The 17,737-nt window shown below is 40.4% G+C and overlaps 1 protein-coding gene across 3 annotated transcripts in view; it reads right to left on the bottom strand.

Annotated features, from left to right (window-relative positions):
• Positions 1–12,066, bottom strand: part of inpp4b (inositol polyphosphate-4-phosphatase type II B) — a 114,195-nt gene extending 102,129 nt beyond the window's left edge. For all 3 annotated transcript variants that reach the window (XM_068588802.1, XM_068588801.1, XM_068588803.1), the window contains exons 1-2: positions 11,979–12,066; positions 5,600–5,644 (exon numbers count right to left, since the gene is read on the bottom strand). In XM_068588802.1, the coding sequence (XP_068444903.1) occupies positions 5,600–5,644; positions 11,979–12,063 (130 nt within the window). In that variant the 5' untranslated portion in view covers positions 12,064–12,066. The remainder of the gene's footprint in view (positions 1–5,599; positions 5,645–11,978) is intronic.
• Between the last annotated feature and the right edge of the window lie 5,671 nt (positions 12,067–17,737).

The raw sequence follows: 17,737 nt of genomic DNA, 5'->3' as shown, positions 1-17,737 counted from the left end.
TCTGGGCAGACAGAGACTGTACGTTCTTCTTAATCACACTTGCGCCACACCTCCTGTGTCATAAGGGATACTATCGCCCAGTCATAAGGCAAATGCTTACATAAATTAAGTTGTATTCAAACAAGATAACATCCTCCAAAGACAGGCAGAATTACTTGGAAAATATTTTGCCTAAAAAAAGAAGGAAAGGGAAAATAGTGGCCTTCAGGCAGCTGGGAAGATGTGGGCAATATGGTCCGTTTTGCAGCAACATTCAGTTTTATTTCTACCACAGCACACTCAATCAAGTCAGCTGTCAATCTCTGAACCCATCAGCTATCCGTCTGATGACGGATAAGCCTTGGGGGGCGGGGGCTATATTTCTGGGTTTCATGTGTAGCCTGCTGATATCTGAGCCAAGACTTCTTTTTCTGTGCAGTCCCGTTTGCAATTTGAGTTGCGGTTGAGAGATGATGTGTACGGCCAAATTGTTTGAAACGAAACCAGTTTGCAAGGTACTTTCGAACCAATCAAATTCATCGTCTTACTATATCAGACAGGATATTCCCTTTTTTACCTTTGTTTACCGATACAAAAAACTTCCATCCCTTTCCCGTTCAGCATATGAATGCAGTCTGTATATAGAGATTAGACAATAATATATATATATATATATATATATATATATATATATATATATATATATATATATATATATATATATATATATATATACATATATACATACAAAACATTGTTAGTAATTCAACCCAAATCAGATCTGATCAGTTAGTGTTAAAAGCAGGTGTCATCCATGCAGTCCTGCATCAAAGACTGACTTGAGGAAAAAAAGACAGCAGACATCACAGTAACATGGAATAGTAACATTCAGGGCCTCTGATTCTCTTTGCAGCTGCGGTTGGGAAAAAGGCTACAAGCAAGAACTGCACAATATCTTACAGTGCAGCAGAGCTTGTGCACGTATTATCTCGGAGGGGCTATTCTGATTCCACATTCCCTTTTTCTCCTCAAGATCCTGGTGCCAGGTCTTTTGGACTTACATAAAAGGAGGTCTCACATTTGCTTTTGCAGGAGGAAGGCTGGAGCGGAGGAGTTTGTGTGCGGGCACAAAGCAAGACTAAGTCACGAAAATGTTAATTGGATCTGATGTTCATATAAAAAGCATCTGTGTGGGTGCGATCGGGGGGGTCTGTTGTGTCAACACCGCAGGTGCAAAGGATGTTTACCTGCATTGACACGTACCTGCACACATGAAGTATGTGCTGTTTGCATGACACACACAAGCAGAAACACTGGAGGCCACAAAGGTTTCCAAAGAGCTTGATCTCTTTTTCTTTTTTTTCTCTTCTCTTACACTCCGTTTCATCATATCATCACCTCATTGTGTGACTCCCTCTTTCTCTATATTTAAACTACGCTGGCCCTCTTTTCTTGACATGATTCCGTCATTATTTTTTTTTACACACAAGACCCAAGATGAGCTGCTGCAGATAAGTCATTGACTGTCCCCATCAGTCACCTCAGGGGACGTACATTTGATTGGCCTGAGGGATGTTCTCTACCCCGCTGCACAGTTAACCACAGCCAGACCGGTGATTGAAATTGGACTGGGTGGTCAACCATGCATTACCAGACTGGCTCTCTTGCAGGGATATGACACGTCGACTGACCCGCTAAGGTTAGAGCTATTATGATGCTCGGAGGGGGTGGCAGGAAAGGGAAATAAATAGGGCGACAGAGGCAAAGGACAAGGGAGTCCCTGAGAGAGGCATTTTGAGTTTGAGGAAGGAAGCCTGAGTGAGAGGGCAGATAATGAGGGAATGAGATGGAGGAGAAAAGAGAAGTACGCCCTATTAGAAGGGAGCAGGATTAAAATAATGGTTTGAGCATAGGATAGAGTGACAGTTGCAGATTTTTGGTCACTTCTAAGTGAATTAAATGCCTTTACTTAGGTGAGAATGTATTAAACAATGACATGACTCACAATTTTAGTCAAGCGACTTAACTATTAAAGTATACTGAGACTGATTCCAAAATTACCATAACAATTGAGCAATTGGAGTAATAATGTTTGCCAATCCTTGGAGGCTTCAATTACTATGCCGTATTTATTTTGTGTGATTGGAGTATGCTGAGCTCTTTCAAGATGAATTTGCTGGAAATGAGTTTTAATGCATTGGGCCTTTGAGACCCCACAATGAATCTAAATTCCATTTAATCTGAGGGGAGCCCTGGGAGTTGCCACAGGAGACAGGAATATATGCTCATCTCGAGAAAGACGCTTATTCATCATGGTAATTATTTTAACTCTTCAATTAATTTGACAACATTATTTGCATGTGCCGCCATTTGCACACCTGTTTTCCAGTTGTCTGGGGGAAAACTGGGAGAAAATAGGGACTCTGATGGGGTAATAAATACAGCATGTCCTTCACCTGCTGCACAGTGCCGCTTAACACAAGCGTAGTGACAAGCATATGATGTTTTGGAATATAATGCTTGTAAAGTGTTGTTTCATAAGTGAATGAGGCCTGTTTTAATACAACGTGTTTTTGTGAAGCTAAATCTCACAGCAAATTTGCCTCTGTTACTTTTGGATATTAATGTAACATTTATGTTCTTTTCTTTGCATATTGACAAAGTATTTTTAAACCATATGTCTTGTAACAGCTCAAACACCATTGAAGAGTATTATGAATTCCTTTTGGAAAAGACAATATTTGTAAAACTACAGTAAAGAACCAAAACCATTACTTGAGAAAGAACAAAAGAGATCTGCAAGAGTCTGTCACAAAAAAAGTCAGTTTTTCTTTTACTGTCGTCAATCCCAGCACAGAATTATCCAACATGTCACATATATCATTCACACAGACACTGATAAAAGAAAAAAAAAAACTTAAATAGGAGAGACAAGTGCATGAGATATTTAAAATTGAAATATGCTAATGTTAAATTATTATCTGTGCAGGCACAGAGTCGAGTGTGACTGTGTATACACTGTCAACACACCTGTATCAGGCTCTTTTTTTTTGTTCCCCTGCTGCAAGTTTCTGAAGCAAAGCAGCGCTTGGGAGTCATAACAAGATACATTATTAACTCATAGGTTTGTCAGTATTTCAACTCATCCAACGGTTGAAATAAAAGCAGAGTCATTTCACTAAAGCAAAAGAGTCACACTTTTAAATGCCTCTGTTAATATAATAACTAACAATCACATAATGTGTCTGGTGAGCTTGTTTGTTTCTAACTTACAATTAGGGTGGGTACGATTCTTCCCATTAGATTTTTTTGTAACATCATGTCAAAACAAAAGCAAACACAAAGAGACTCAATCTCAATATTTTAGAGTGAAAAATAAGTCATTCGTTGCGGTAGTATATAATCCAGCGTGTGATGAGCCTGACAGGAAGTTGTCCATCGTATTCTGCATTGTACCTGTGCAGAAAATGTCCTTCAGTCTGTGTTTATAGTCCATGTAAGAGGCTTTATATGGTTTGCTTTTTAATAACTACTCGTATTGTTAAGCTTTAATCGATGACTTTGAAATATTGCATTGACCGCAGCAAAGACCACAGAATGCTCTGCTGACAGAATAAGTGCATGTGTTTGTAAATTTGTTTATTTTATAGAGGCACTCTTTTGATTTACTCTTACGATTCAATTTAATTGGGCACACACACACACACACACACACACACACGAAAGCAACAGACTGAAAAACAAATCATGCTTGACGTTGGGATTTTTGTACCGTGAGTCAGAGTCCAAAAATGCTGAATTCTCCACTTCCCAGAATGCAACAGGATAACATAATTGCATTAACCCTCTTTGTCTCCTTAAGGATAATCATATAAATAGTCAGAGAATGATTGATAAAGCAGCAACAAAAACAATGTTCTATATAAACATATAGTGGAGTTATGTCTACCTGAGAAGAGAATGAGGCATTGCTACCGTTGTTTGCACTGTTAGCTGCTCGCCACCGGCTCAGTCGTTGCCATGTTGAGAGACGTTCAGAAGCAATAGTAATGCTGCCAATCTCGGATACAAGTCCTGTAATGGACTCTTCCTTCAAACTCCACACCAACAATTTGAACCGCCGACTTTCTTTTGAAAAGGGTATTGAAACTGTTAAGAGTACAATAGTATGAATACTACTGAGACTTTGAATGTAGCCTTTTTTTTCTTCCTGTGGCTCTAGAGTGAGCTTCCGATTACCATCTAAAAGCAGTCTTATTCCATAAAATACCATATTGTCGAGAGTGATGTAATTAAGATGTTAATTAGCTGCAAAGTTAATTGTGGATTTGGGCACACCAATGCTAAACCCAACCAAGATGTACTTTACATTAAGCACACATTCAACCAGGGCAATTAAAGATGGATATGGTTATTCTCTGTGCCAGCTGTCAGCTGTATTTTCTTCCATGACGGATATTTTACATTCAAATATAATTTTCTATTAAAGAGCAAAAGCTAAACCTACAGTATTATTTGAGTAGCAATTCAAATAGAATCCACATTTAAGAAACAAAGCTAGCATTACAAAGGCGCTATATGACTCTTTGCCGAATATGCTTGAATCTACTACGTGTGCACATAAAGACTCAGTTGTGTGCACTTGAGAGTGTATGCATGTTCTCAAAATAATGTCTCTCCTATTGAGCCCCACACAGTCTCTATATAAATGAACTCTGATTACATGTCTTTATGACGCGCTGTAATTGTGCCCGCTATGTAATGGCAATAGGACTATCAGGAGTGTTCATGAGATATTAACGTGCGGTTGCAGTTTGAACACATTGAAAACTGCTTTAATGGTCAGAAGACACACTGAGCACTGGCCTGGCTCGGAGGTCATCAGGTGACACTAAGAAGAACACATTTGTGCAATGATTATCTCTCCTAATACTATTAAGATGAAAAATATATTGTAGCCACATTCCCGGCTATATGTCAGGCCATATCTGTATTCGGTCGTTTGTTGTGTAAATGCAATAGTGGGAAGCCTTTTTCGCAGTCCCCTGAGAAGACAGAAACACGGGAGCCAAGACACCAGTCTTTGATGCCGTCACTCTCTTCTTTCAGAGACCACAGGAATATTATTCCTGTTTGGATTTTCACTTTAAGAAACTTTACCTGAGCCACAATGAAATGTCTAGAAATAGAATTCCAACATCTTAGTGGCATTAAAAATGAACGAGGCCATCTCCAGGAAAAGTTCAAAAGGATCCTTTTGCTGCTCTGCCTCATATTTTCTCCATGTCCTTTTTTGTGTTGTCCCTTCGATCCACACTTGTGGTGTGTGTATGTGTCAGCATTAAGAAGAGATTAAGGATGTCGACAGATATGCCCACTAATTCTGACTGACTTCTGCATTAGTGTAACTGTCAGCATATGTCTGTTTGTTGACGTGTGTTCATAACAGTTACAATCGGATGTATTTTAGCTGAGGGGCCTGATCAGCCATAACGCTTCGCAGTGTTTCTGGACCGGGGGAGAGAGATTCGACATTACAAGAAGTGTGCAATATGCTTTCAAGGAAGCGTGGGAAATTCTCCAAATGGACCTTAAATCAGAGAGTAAACACAGGACTCACCAAGGCTGAACTCCACCTGCGGCAGCTTGGGTGTTAGAAAAACACCTAAGAGAGAAAGCGGGGAATAAAAGTAAGAATTAGGACAATATAATAAAGCAAATAAATAACACATTTAAAAGTGACTCAGACCTTTGCTGTTTGCTACAACTATTGATGACATGAATCATAGATTAACTTGTCAGTTACTTTTATGATTAATCAATAAAAGAATTTAGTCGAAAACCAAAGACTTTCAATTCACAAAAAAATACTTTTTTTATATGCTTTTTCTAGCACTTAAGTCATCTTGATGTTGGCATGTTTTCCTTCCTCATCATCTAAATTATTGACAATATTTTTTTCTTACAAATACTTTTGATTAATGCACTATTTTTTGGCGCACTGAAGAAAAGATGTGGATAACCACATCCCCCATAGACAGACTTTAAAGTAGACTCAGGGGCTAAAATCTGATCTCTTTTCACCAATGTGGCCTCTCCGTGACCAAACATAATCAGCACAAAAACGAATCCTTAGAGATGGTATTCTAAAACGCCAGAAGCATGACGGGATCCAAACAAGCCAAAGTGATAAACGGTTCATGTTAGATTACACAAACACAGAACGAGAGAATCAAAGAATCCGTTGTCCTTGAGGGCCTGTGCCGTAATGATGAGTAGAGGACTGACTGCTTGTATCATCTGTCACCAACTCTCTCTCACATTCATCACTCTCCCAGTGTGATACACAATCACTCAAACCCCAAACAGATGAAATACTTGCAGGAAGGTGCAACACATGGCGGGGCCCTTGCCACTAAATGCCACTCTCCTCTTCCTGGGGTGCTGGGACACAATTGGCCTCTCTAAGGCTCATCAACCCCACAAATGGGCCATGCATACTCGATGCTTACTGATGTGTGGGAGCCACACTGCTTTAGGTAATAGTCATTCTATATAATGAGGATCCTTCACTAAAAATGATTTACTTTGCTTTATAATTACTTCAGTCACCACCCTTTCTTGGCAGCTTTTATGTCACACCGGGTCAATATATTTGTAAAGCCTTTCATCACACTTCAAGGTCTTTGCAGAGAACAAGTCTACTTCGATCTGACTAAACAACAGCCACACAACAAAATGATGCAATATTAAGGTGAGAAACAGTGGAAGAGCAGATTTCATGTTGAGAACCTGCCTGTGCTAAAAAAAAAAAAAAAAAAAGCCAAACCATGACCCTCTACTGTCTGTATAATTAGCAGTTGTTAAACCGTTCTTCTCCTGGGATTGTCTATTCGCAAAGACAGAAAGATTTTCACATGAGCTTCCTGAACCACAGATATACAAATCAAAAGTTCCAGATATGTGTTTATAACTGACGACCTTTAAGGGCGAGAAAGATTTCTTTAATGTCAGTGAAAGTTCAAAAGGTGTTTCTGTACACCATCTCAGAGTTTCTGTGTGACTTGCTGCTTTTCTTTCCATCTTGAAGGGATACATATAGAGCTACTCAAGATCACAGCAGTGTTACAAAATATGTTTTGAGATTGATATTTTATATTTTCAAAAGCAGAAGTCAAAATTATAATCTTGTTTGAGTTGGTTTTGCACATTGTTGGATTTCTTTATTCAGTGCTTCTCCTTAAAATTCCAGTTCATTTTGTACAGAATTGCATCTGACTGACTGAATTTGAACTTATTAATATTATTCAATGACATGTACATTTTCTAATGTACATGTCATTGATCTCGACATTTTCAATTTCGAGATCATTAATCACAAGTTGCTTATTGAATTAGTAAAAGGATTTTGGAAAATGTGAGTTTTAAAGATGGTGTTTTAAAATCAAACCAAATGTTCAGAAGTTTCAACTATTTCCAAAACTCATTTCAAATTCTGACCACACCCAAACCTTTTGAAATGTTTAGTTTAAAGTAATTAACAAACAAATTGATTTAGTTATTGATAATTAATGAGAAGCATACTTCATTACGGGACTCATTAGCATTACCCCTGTCCTCTTAAGAGACGCTTGTCTACAAAAGAATGAAAAAGCCCAAATGCAGGGCTCTTGATAATAAACACAAGCAACTTACGGTGCATATCTACATTTCGCAAACACTTAATTGGTAAACGGACATGCATATAAACGGACATGCAAAGCACTATATTCTAGAAGATGGCCCACTCTCACTCATGAGCAACAGCCGCCCTTAATGTGTTGACAAAATTGAGCGTTAAAACTCAATTTGTTGGTGTTTTAGAAAGTGTCAGAAACTGCAGCTTGTCACCTGCTGTCAGGATAGGCTACATTTGAATAAACAGGCTTATGCAAACTTAGTGCAATATCTGTAATGCATACAAGTGGAGTAACCTTCTAATTAATCAAGTGTACACCGGAAAGTGTATACGCGCACGGACACACACATGCACACACAGGCCAATTATGTACGTAAATACAATTTTAGTATCGCGATCTGGATTTCACATTACTTTCATCTTCCACCCGTTCCTCAGGGGTCGTGTTTCCTTGTGTTATCAGCACCACGGTTTCCTTGTGAGTGTTGATGAAACTTTAATAAGCCTGGATGTTCTGTGGCGGCAACAGAGAGTCCTTTAGCGAGGTGGGCTGAGAAAGTGCCAGCTGTTGGGTCTCGTCTCTGGTGGCATCCTCGGGGACTGTCACTTGAACGGGCCAGTTACTTTGGAGGACTCCATTTTTGTGGCGGTAGTGGTGGAAATCAGTGGAAAATATCTTGGCAGAATTAATTGAATACAGATAAGGAGTAAAGCCAGTCTGGGTCTGATATTTGGGTTGGGGATACAGATCAAGAGCATAACCTGCACTTGGCAAATCATCTAGTTATGCTTGACAGTGAAGCATACAAAGGGTTGGAGTTAAAGGATGTCTGAATTTCAGAGCACAGCTTGTGTGTGTCAAGTATTTTAAGAAGGATAATGTCAGATGAATTGATTATGACATCAGCAGCACAGGTGACAGTATGTTACAGCTGTGAGAACGGAGACATGAAAGGAAACAGTGTGGCTCTGGAAACTGTTGTTCACACGTTCGCGACACCCCAGTATTCACATTTATTAAAAGTCAGGGATCAATTATGCATCCACAACTGAGGACAGGACATCTGTTATGTACACTGTGACACCATTCTTGTCTTTGAGCAGCAAACACAACACATGTCATTGACCTCATGGTGAGAATCCAGATGACCAAAACAATAATTACAATAATTACCCATCACACGGGGAAAGGTTAAGCACCTGTACTGTCCGCCTCGATTGCGTCTCATTTAGCACACGGAGCCCACAGGTGATCCAGCTCCAACATGTGGATACGTATGTGAAGAAAAGTGGAACAGGTGTGGTATTTAAAATCGATATCCGCTGGCAATATGAATATGGTAATAAGCTCAGCAAGGTGGCAGGCAGGCAGGCGACACATGCAGATGTAACTCCCAGAGGGGCCCAAAGCAAATGAGGTGTGCCTGTCCGCTATACTGCAGTTTCATCTGGCTCTAGAAATAACAGCACAGCCTCACTGTGCCTCCAATCTATCACTCCCGTCTGCAGGTGGTATCAGTTGGGAAAAGCCACGCTGAAGGGAGAGAAGAGAGTAATATCTTTGGATGTGTGCAGACTGGGTGATTTCTCCAGAATGACAAAGTTAATTAATGTACAGGAACTTAAACTGTCTGTCTTGCAGATTATTTAACCCTCATTCCTTCTCATTGCCCTGCTTCCTCACCCACTGTGCAGTTTGATAACCACTCACTAGCTTCTAGCAGATATTCTGAGGAGGAATGGAAGGAGCAAATGTGGGGGAGTGCGCACCCATGGGATTTCTCCTTATTCCTGACTCCACAAAAAAGAGAGAATTGGGGAAAAGCTACAAAATACAGCATGTCGCTGCTCCGGTCCCCATCATGTGCTTCCAGCTCAGACAAGAAAATCAGGCAATTTCCAAAAAGAGCTTTGATAAACCCCCTCGCAGTGGGTATAGCACACAGTCTTAATCACTCCTGCTTATACTGCTCTTCATGAATAGATATTACATGTAAGGGCCTATGTCTATCAACAAATCCTTTTAATATTTTGAATATCATTTACTTTGGATTTAGAGATGATATTAATAATTCACTTACGTGGCTCACCATGGGATTTTATATTTCTGAGATATAACTGTCCGTAGCTCAATAAACCAGTCCAAAACTTACATCACATGCACGCAAACTCCCATCTTTCTTTCTTCCGACTCCTACTATCCAACCTAACCCTCCGCTGCGCTTCTCTGTTCTGTAGTTTAAATGGCCTAAAACAACACCTGCACATCCTTTCTGATGATTCATTAGCCAGGCTCACATACCGCTAACACGATTGATGTTTGCACAAACAGGCATCCTATTAGGACAAGTGGTGCTGAATGGGAGAGTGAGTTATCGTCACATTACTGCCCTGGGAGATTGAGAGGGGACAGATGGTTTTGTTGCCAGCGTTTAATGAAGTGTTGTGAATCAGTTGGGTGCGCTGAGGAGGTCTTGACTGTCGCGTCGATGGCAGATGTAGCGCGTAGGGTTAACAAGGGCACGGAGTAAGACATTTTGCCTCCTGATGTCAAACAACGCCATCAATTATATTGCAGCTTTTGAGAATATTTGGTTATGAATAGTTAATAGGTACACATTTTACACCGTATGGTGGGGAGTTAAATGCCAATGCAGTCCCACCTTGATAACTGCTGAACAGCACCTGTCAGGAAGGAAGAGATAAACTATTTCACCTTGCGACTGATAATGTGGGGTTGTCAACTTGTCTTTTCTACCAAACATGGTAATTGTGTGCTTTGCTCTTCCCTTTTGTCTCCCAGGATGCTTGAGGAAAACAAAACAGAAGTACAGTGAGGTGTTTGTCATTTACCGTTACACTCTTACACCTGTCAGATGTCATCTACAAACTGTGACTCTGTGAATTCATAGTAGGGTTTGCAATCAGGTCAGAACTGCAAGAGAACGAGCATGCGTGTGGCTGTGTGCGAGTGTGCATGCATGATAATGCCTGTGCATATTTATGTGAGGATGCACCGGTTTGCACATGATTAGTTATTTCCTGATCACTGTGTGTGTGTGTGCGTGCGTGTGTGTGTGTGTGTGTGTGTGTGTGTGTGTGTGTGTCTGTCTGTCAGTAACTGTGGATGTAAGCTGGTTCAGCATGAATCCATGTGGTTTGAGGCAAAGGAGACAAGGCATCGTGAATTGCACTTTCATTCCCCTTTGTACGCCTCCATTTACTTATCCCCATGGGGAAGATGATGGTGTTGAGCTTGCATGCCAATGCAAATGCTTAGCGACGCTGCATGCAATGTCTGTCCTTTTAGTGAGCAAAGGTATTAAACTTGGAAAGCGGGCTTTGTGGCATCACTGATATAGCTAATCTCTTTAGCGTTCGCCTGTTGTTGGGCACCGAGACATCTAGTTTGGCTCTCCGAGTGTTCATTAGTGACAACACATTCAGGCAGTATAGAATATAAATGCCCTAAAAAGAATGTATTTTAAAAGCAAAGTGCGCGCATACATGCACACAGGAACGCAGACACACATGCATCCACACGCAGCACACAGGCACCGTTGTACAAACAGATGTGAGAATGTCCAGACATGTCTTCAAACAGTGTTTTCTACACTTCAAACTTTGCAAACCACTAAATCACACTCAATGTTGGCCCAAATCAGATAAGGCAGTCTTCTTTGACATGAATGCTCGCATTCAGACAAACAGCTTGGGATTTTAATTCAACCACACTGCAAGAACCTAAGGCTTGATTGGAAACCTGTAGAAAGGCAGCTATAAAGTTTTAAAATCAATTCTCAAGAACAATTTTAGGAGACGTGACGATTCAGTGATCAACATGACATTGCTCCCAATAATTGTTAATACTCCAGTATCAACAGAGTTCAGTCCTTTTGTTTAAAAAATAAATAAAAATCATCATTTTGATGACTCACCCCGAAACACTTTATTTTAGGGGACATGTATATGAATTGAGCTTTTGTAATAACTGCAACAATGTGACCCTGAGACATCAAAGACGCGTCACTGAATTCAGTCATTCAGTGATTATTGATCATTGTGTGTTTAAAAATCTCTCTCTCTCTCTCTCTCTCTCTCTCTCTCTCTCTCTCTCTCTCTCTCTCTCTGTCTCTGTTTGCAGTGGTTATCCCTCTCTCTCACACACAAAGAGGGAAATAAGACTAAGCAGCATTGAGACACGCATTGATAAAAAACATGGGATACTGTGCTGGTGCAAGAATCAATTCTTATAGCAGACAAGTTTAACTGAATGAGGGAGACAGGTTAAGAGACAGACAACACAGTGCAGTCAGCTCACCGGCAGCGGTCAGTCCTTCAGGGTTGGCATTCAGCTCCTTCATGTCAACCATGCAGTGTCCCAGGTGTTGGGCGCCGTCCTCCATCTGTCCGACTTGCCCCCCAGCTCTCCCCCTTCCACCTCCTCTCCCACCTCCTCCACGAAACACCACAGTCCAGTCCAGTTCCTCGGCTCACACGCTGCCTTTCAAGCGGAAAAGCTGTCAGAAAGCAGATAGCAATCCGCTCGCCTTGCTTTCTCGCAGCCTCACAGCGCGCTCTCTGGTAGCATTAGAGATGCCTTTTGGAAACTAATACGGAAGAGAGGGACCAGCGAGGGACCTGGAGCAGCAGCGGGAGGGAGGGGGAGAGAGCGAGAGAGAAGGAGAGCAAGAGAGAGAGGGGAAGGGAGGAGTGATGAGCGAGTGAGACTCAGAATAAAAGAGAAAGTGGGACAGAATTGATGCTATGTGCGATACACGGCTCTATCCATCAATCTCTGGCTGTCAGTAGGGCACCAAGACCAGACTGCACAGCCAGAAAGACACAACACTGCCGTGCTCTCTTTCCTTATCTCCTCTCCTTGTGCCGCCAATGCTGCATCCAGACATGGCAGCAGGGGTCCCTCTGATTTCTGACATCCGTCTCCCTCTCCCCCTCTCTAGGCTCCTCTCGCCGCTCCACTCCACTAACCCATCCTTTCCTTTTTGAGCAGCAGCACAATTAATACGTGTGACTGCTGAGATCCACATGCTGAAGCCAGCATCGTGCAGCAATGAGATTTTGAAAGTTACATATGGTGGACGGAGAGAGGGGAATAGGGGTAGAGTGTTTCGTAGATATCTTTATGCAATTGCTGAATACTACTCAAAATGGCAACTTTGCTACAGGAATAAATCAACAGGTTAAACGGCGATGGGGACAGAGATAATTAATGTTCCTTGTGTTATTTAGGCATACTGCATCTACATTATAGTGAACGACTGGGCTGGAAAATCTGCAAATATTGGCAAAATATTCTGCAAAAAATGTTGCTTTAATCAGCGATTATATATATAATGAAGAGCAAAATGCAGCTCTCTTCCTTTGTGTCTTAATTTGCTGCCTTCGCCAGCTCTCCACCCACTCATACTGTGAAGGTTATTGTTAGTTATTTGGCCACCAAGGCCACGATGCTTCACTAAAATCAATGTTAATTTATACCCTGCTGAAGGGAGAAGGCATTGTGGTCTGAGCTAAAGCTCAATAAAGACCAAGAGGGCAGCAGCCTCAAACTCCTAACAGAGGTAAACGCACACAAAATGTAATATGAAACATAAAGCATCACCCTGAATTGCAAACACAATAAAGAAAAGGTGACGAGGGAATTTTATTTTCTTAAAAATAAAAGTTAAAACAAGTATTTTTATGCTATTTGCATATCCGTAATGGTTGTCTTTTGATGAGTATTTTAGTGTAAATGAGCTACAAAGAAACAAATATTGAATAGACTTGACCTATCCAACTATGAGCATTACCCATGCAAGAATACAAATTTTGATGCTAAGGACACTTCTATGTTGTTACAAAAAAAAACCATTACATTTACACACAATTGCAATATTATTTTAGGAGACGAGCCAAAATCTCTTGGACTAAAATATCTACTTTTTGGACAGTGGCTGGTCTCTAATCTAAGAAGTATTGTGTCACCCATAACAGAATACATTTTACAACTACAGTTTTGGGATCAACAATGAGTATTTCTAAACAACTAGTTGAATGTAAATATGTTTTTTAGATTATAAGAAACCTCAAACAACCTAATCAGCCTTGAAAAACTGGTCCCCTGGTTCTGGTCAAGCTCAAGAAAGTCATGTGTCCAAAGGTCCATGTTGAGCTCTTGTGTTTTCTTGAGGCTGCTGGTCTGGATTGGGGTTGGTGCCAAAAACCTAAATGAAGATAAATTGGTCCCTGCAGGAGCAATAAGACAGAAGATGAATCCACTTTGCACGAGGAGGTTTCTTCTTCACTTTCTACTACTCTCTCCATCCTTATCCCTTCATCCCACTAGTGCCCCATGTTCCTTGTTTTACAGCCCCTTTACTCCTTAAAACCATCAAGATGAATGTTGTCTGGTTCGGTTTTAATGAAAATGTGGTGGCACACACATACACAAAAACGCAATTGTGCGTGTCTGTCCACACACGCGCGCGCGCACACACACACACACACACGCACCGAGCAGAGGCAAACAGGTCTATGGAGTGATCCATTAACATTCTAAAACATTTCTCTTAAAGGCGACACATGTTGTCTTATTAAAGCCTGACTGATAGAGGAGGCTGGAGAAAATCAATAGACATTGCACAACAGATGGAGAACAGTACAAGTACACTGAGGAGAAAATAAACATGCCCTTTTTAGCAATTCGGCCCCAAACCCTGCAGAATGGATCCTCACATTTACCCATTCCAATAGCACTTGAGGCCCATTAGAATTTGTGATACACTCCTTCACAGTGTTAACTAAAGGGAGCCAATAGCTTGATTCACGGTTGAGCCTTGCATGCATGTTGCCTCTGCCCGGGCTACACAGCTGAAGCGCAGTAAAAGCTGGAGCGAGAAACATTCTGTGGTGTAAATACAGACTGTAGTCAAAAATGAGCATGGCAGAAAATCCCTCTGGCCTCACTTCAACCAATGTATTAAATCCCTGCATATAAAATGCTGCATATATTGATTTAGGTGTGTGTGATCACATGGGCTGTTTGATTTGCAGTTTTTTTTTTTTGTTGTAATTTTAACATCTATATGTGGTTATACTGAAGCATACTGAATGTGGCGTTGCCACAAGAACCATAAAGACATCATCAAAACATTCACCTTTTAGAGTAGACAACTCCCCCTGCCGAGTGCACTTTCCTTAAATTTATCTTGTTTTTGCCACAAACATCGCACGCTCTGAACATTTGGTGTTCAAAAAGTGTAGAAAGAAAGATCAACGTTATTAAAGATTTAGGATTTTATTGTGGATACAAATCAATGAATGAAACTAGCAGACTGCCAACGCGTGCGCACACACACACACACACACACACACACACACACACACACACACACACACACACACGTGTAAGTGAAGTTGTGAAGTCACCTATTGATTTGTGGCCATTTTTACTTTTTGCAACCAGTGAACAGAAGTGACCATATTTAGACTGTGGAGAGTGACAAAGAGAAAACAATACTGACGTGAACATGAGTTTCATTGAACAGGATTTTAGTTGCTGTAATAGCTCCCGCTGTCCAAAGAAAGTCTTCAATGGAAATGATGGAGCATAAAATCCACAGTCCTCGTTCAGTGCAAAAATAAAAAGCTGATATGAGGCTTCAGCAGTCTGAATAAGATTAATCAAGAGGGTATCTTTAAAATCCCGCTTTGTTACTATCATGCCAAAAACAATATCCACGGAAGCACAAAAAGGGCTTCATTTTAGAATGTATTGATGCACAAAATTAGCGCTGTGGATTTTATCTCCCATCACTTTCAAATTACAATAGATTGAAATAATTAATATCTTTGTCACCAGTATGGGCATGTGGAACAATCACAGCAACCTACAACGTTTTAAAGGTACAAATATTGTATTGAAATAGACTTACATAATATTGTGAACCGATCACTGACAGTAAACTTAGGGAGTTGACCAAGCATATAGTAAATAAATCTGTTTTCTTTTTTTTCTGAACAGGTACTGTCCAGTAGTAAGGGTCCTTGTTAGGGACAAGCCATTTCTTTGGTCTATGTTCAGTCTGTTGCTTATCTTAAATATGTATGTTAAATACCAGCAATTTATTAACTTTATACAAAAGCAATAAGTGCTTTTGATGTTTTCTAGTTCAGTTAATTTTTTCTTACTCAGTGAGAAAAGTCCAGTCTGTGTTGGCTTGAAGAAGTGCACTGAAGTCTAATTGAATGAGGTGGAGATGTGAAGGACAGCTGACAGGTATCAGTGAGAGAGGATCTTTCACTGATCAGCGGCGGCCTTGCACATGCGTGATTAATGGTCAATCTTGACGCGGAGCCTGCAGCTGGGAGTGGACGGCCTGTGAGCGCTTTGTGAGGCGGAGCGGTTAGCGGCAGCACGCGCTGCTCGTTGAGAACAGAAACTACATGACAATACTTGCTTTCACGTCAGGCTCAATTCGGCAAGTCGTCAACACTGCCTGTTTGGTGTCACCTTCCTAGATATCATAAAGTTATAGCTATTTTATAATTTTAAAAAAACAAACGTGTATATATATATATATATATATATATATATATATATATATATATATATATATATATATATATATATATATATATATTGATACATTTTAAAATTATGTATATTTTATAATGTAATTGTTATTCACAAATACACTGCATGTATTACAATATTTTTTCCCTATTAGCTTATGTTCTCATTGAGCAGCTCCTGTCTGTTCCTCATGGCTTGTTGTCTGCTGGCTGTTCAGGCCAGCGAGCTGTCTCTGGCCTTGAACACTGCTAACCCTAACCCTAACCCTAACCCTAACCCACTCTTTATTCAATCTGATCTTACCTCTGTCTTTCTGTATGTCTCTCTCCCCTATTTCTCTTCTCCCTCTCAGCCGGTTAAACAGTGAAGGTTAGCGGCCTGGCCGTCACTGTTTATATCCCTGTTTATATCCATGCGCTGTGTTCCCTGCACAGTACACACACACTCCTGTACTTTTGGTGGTGCTGTAGGCACCAGGCCACGTTGGCTGTGCTTATTTTACTTAAAGAATAATGCTCTAATTTCAGTAGAAGAAGAGAGAATCTGTATCCGGAGCGTGGTCACGCTACATATATATATATATATATATATATATATATATATATATATATATATATATACATATATATACACACACACACTGCAGTGTTTCTGTCCATGCATCATTATCTGTATTCAGCTATGTCATCTGGTTTAATGGTACCAACAATCAATGTCTGTCAAGGTCCACATGAATCCTCTTCACATTAAAAAGGAACTGACACGCCCACCCATGCCTTCTCCTTTCACTCCTTTTTCTTTTAGAAAATGTGGAGAGACGAAGCTATTGATTTCTCGTCACGTGTTGTCATGTTAGGTTACAACATCCTCTTTTACTTTACCACTGCTGGCATCCCAGATGTTCACATCCAGTGTCTTGTAAAACGGATTCCCTTGCTTGTTTGTTTCCTATATGAGTAAGGTGGATCTGACAGGTACTGACATCTAGAAGTCTAGCATCCTTCACAACCAACACACTGACAAACAAACAAAAACATATTTGAGGTGTCTGCAAAGAAATCTTTCACAGCAATTGCACTTTTACGTCACATTTGTGTCTCAAATACTTATGTGTATATGTATAGTACATTAAATAAGTTCCTATCATTTATATTGTATTACTGGCAGTGAAGGCCTCGTGCAACTCCTGAGTCATTGATTCATTCATTCATTTATTTTCTCCCTCATTGTTCTGAACAAACATTCCTACTAAATCCAGTGGGTTAAACTAATTGCCAGTTGTGGTTTGATTACAAATATACTGCCCCAAATGAGCCTTCATTGGAGTGCTGCAGGAAATGTTGTACAGGGGTAATTATTCTTTACTTACAACAGTCTGTCTGACAAAGAAGAAAGAAGGACTTTAGCTATGCTCGCAGTGGCTCTGACACAGTGGAAACAAAATGGCTTTGGGCACTCAATCTCCCCGCGAGGACCAGCAATGTTGAAAGTACAGGAAA

The sequence above is a fragment of the Clinocottus analis genome, unplaced genomic scaffold (genome assembly GCF_023055335.1).
Source record: "Clinocottus analis isolate CAN_PGR_092001 unplaced genomic scaffold, fCliAna1.0.p SCAF_22, whole genome shotgun sequence".
Taxonomy (NCBI): Eukaryota; Metazoa; Chordata; class Actinopteri; order Perciformes; family Cottidae; genus Clinocottus; species Clinocottus analis.
Note: the sequence above shows the minus strand (reverse complement) of the source record. Positions and strands in the feature narration are given on the sequence as shown.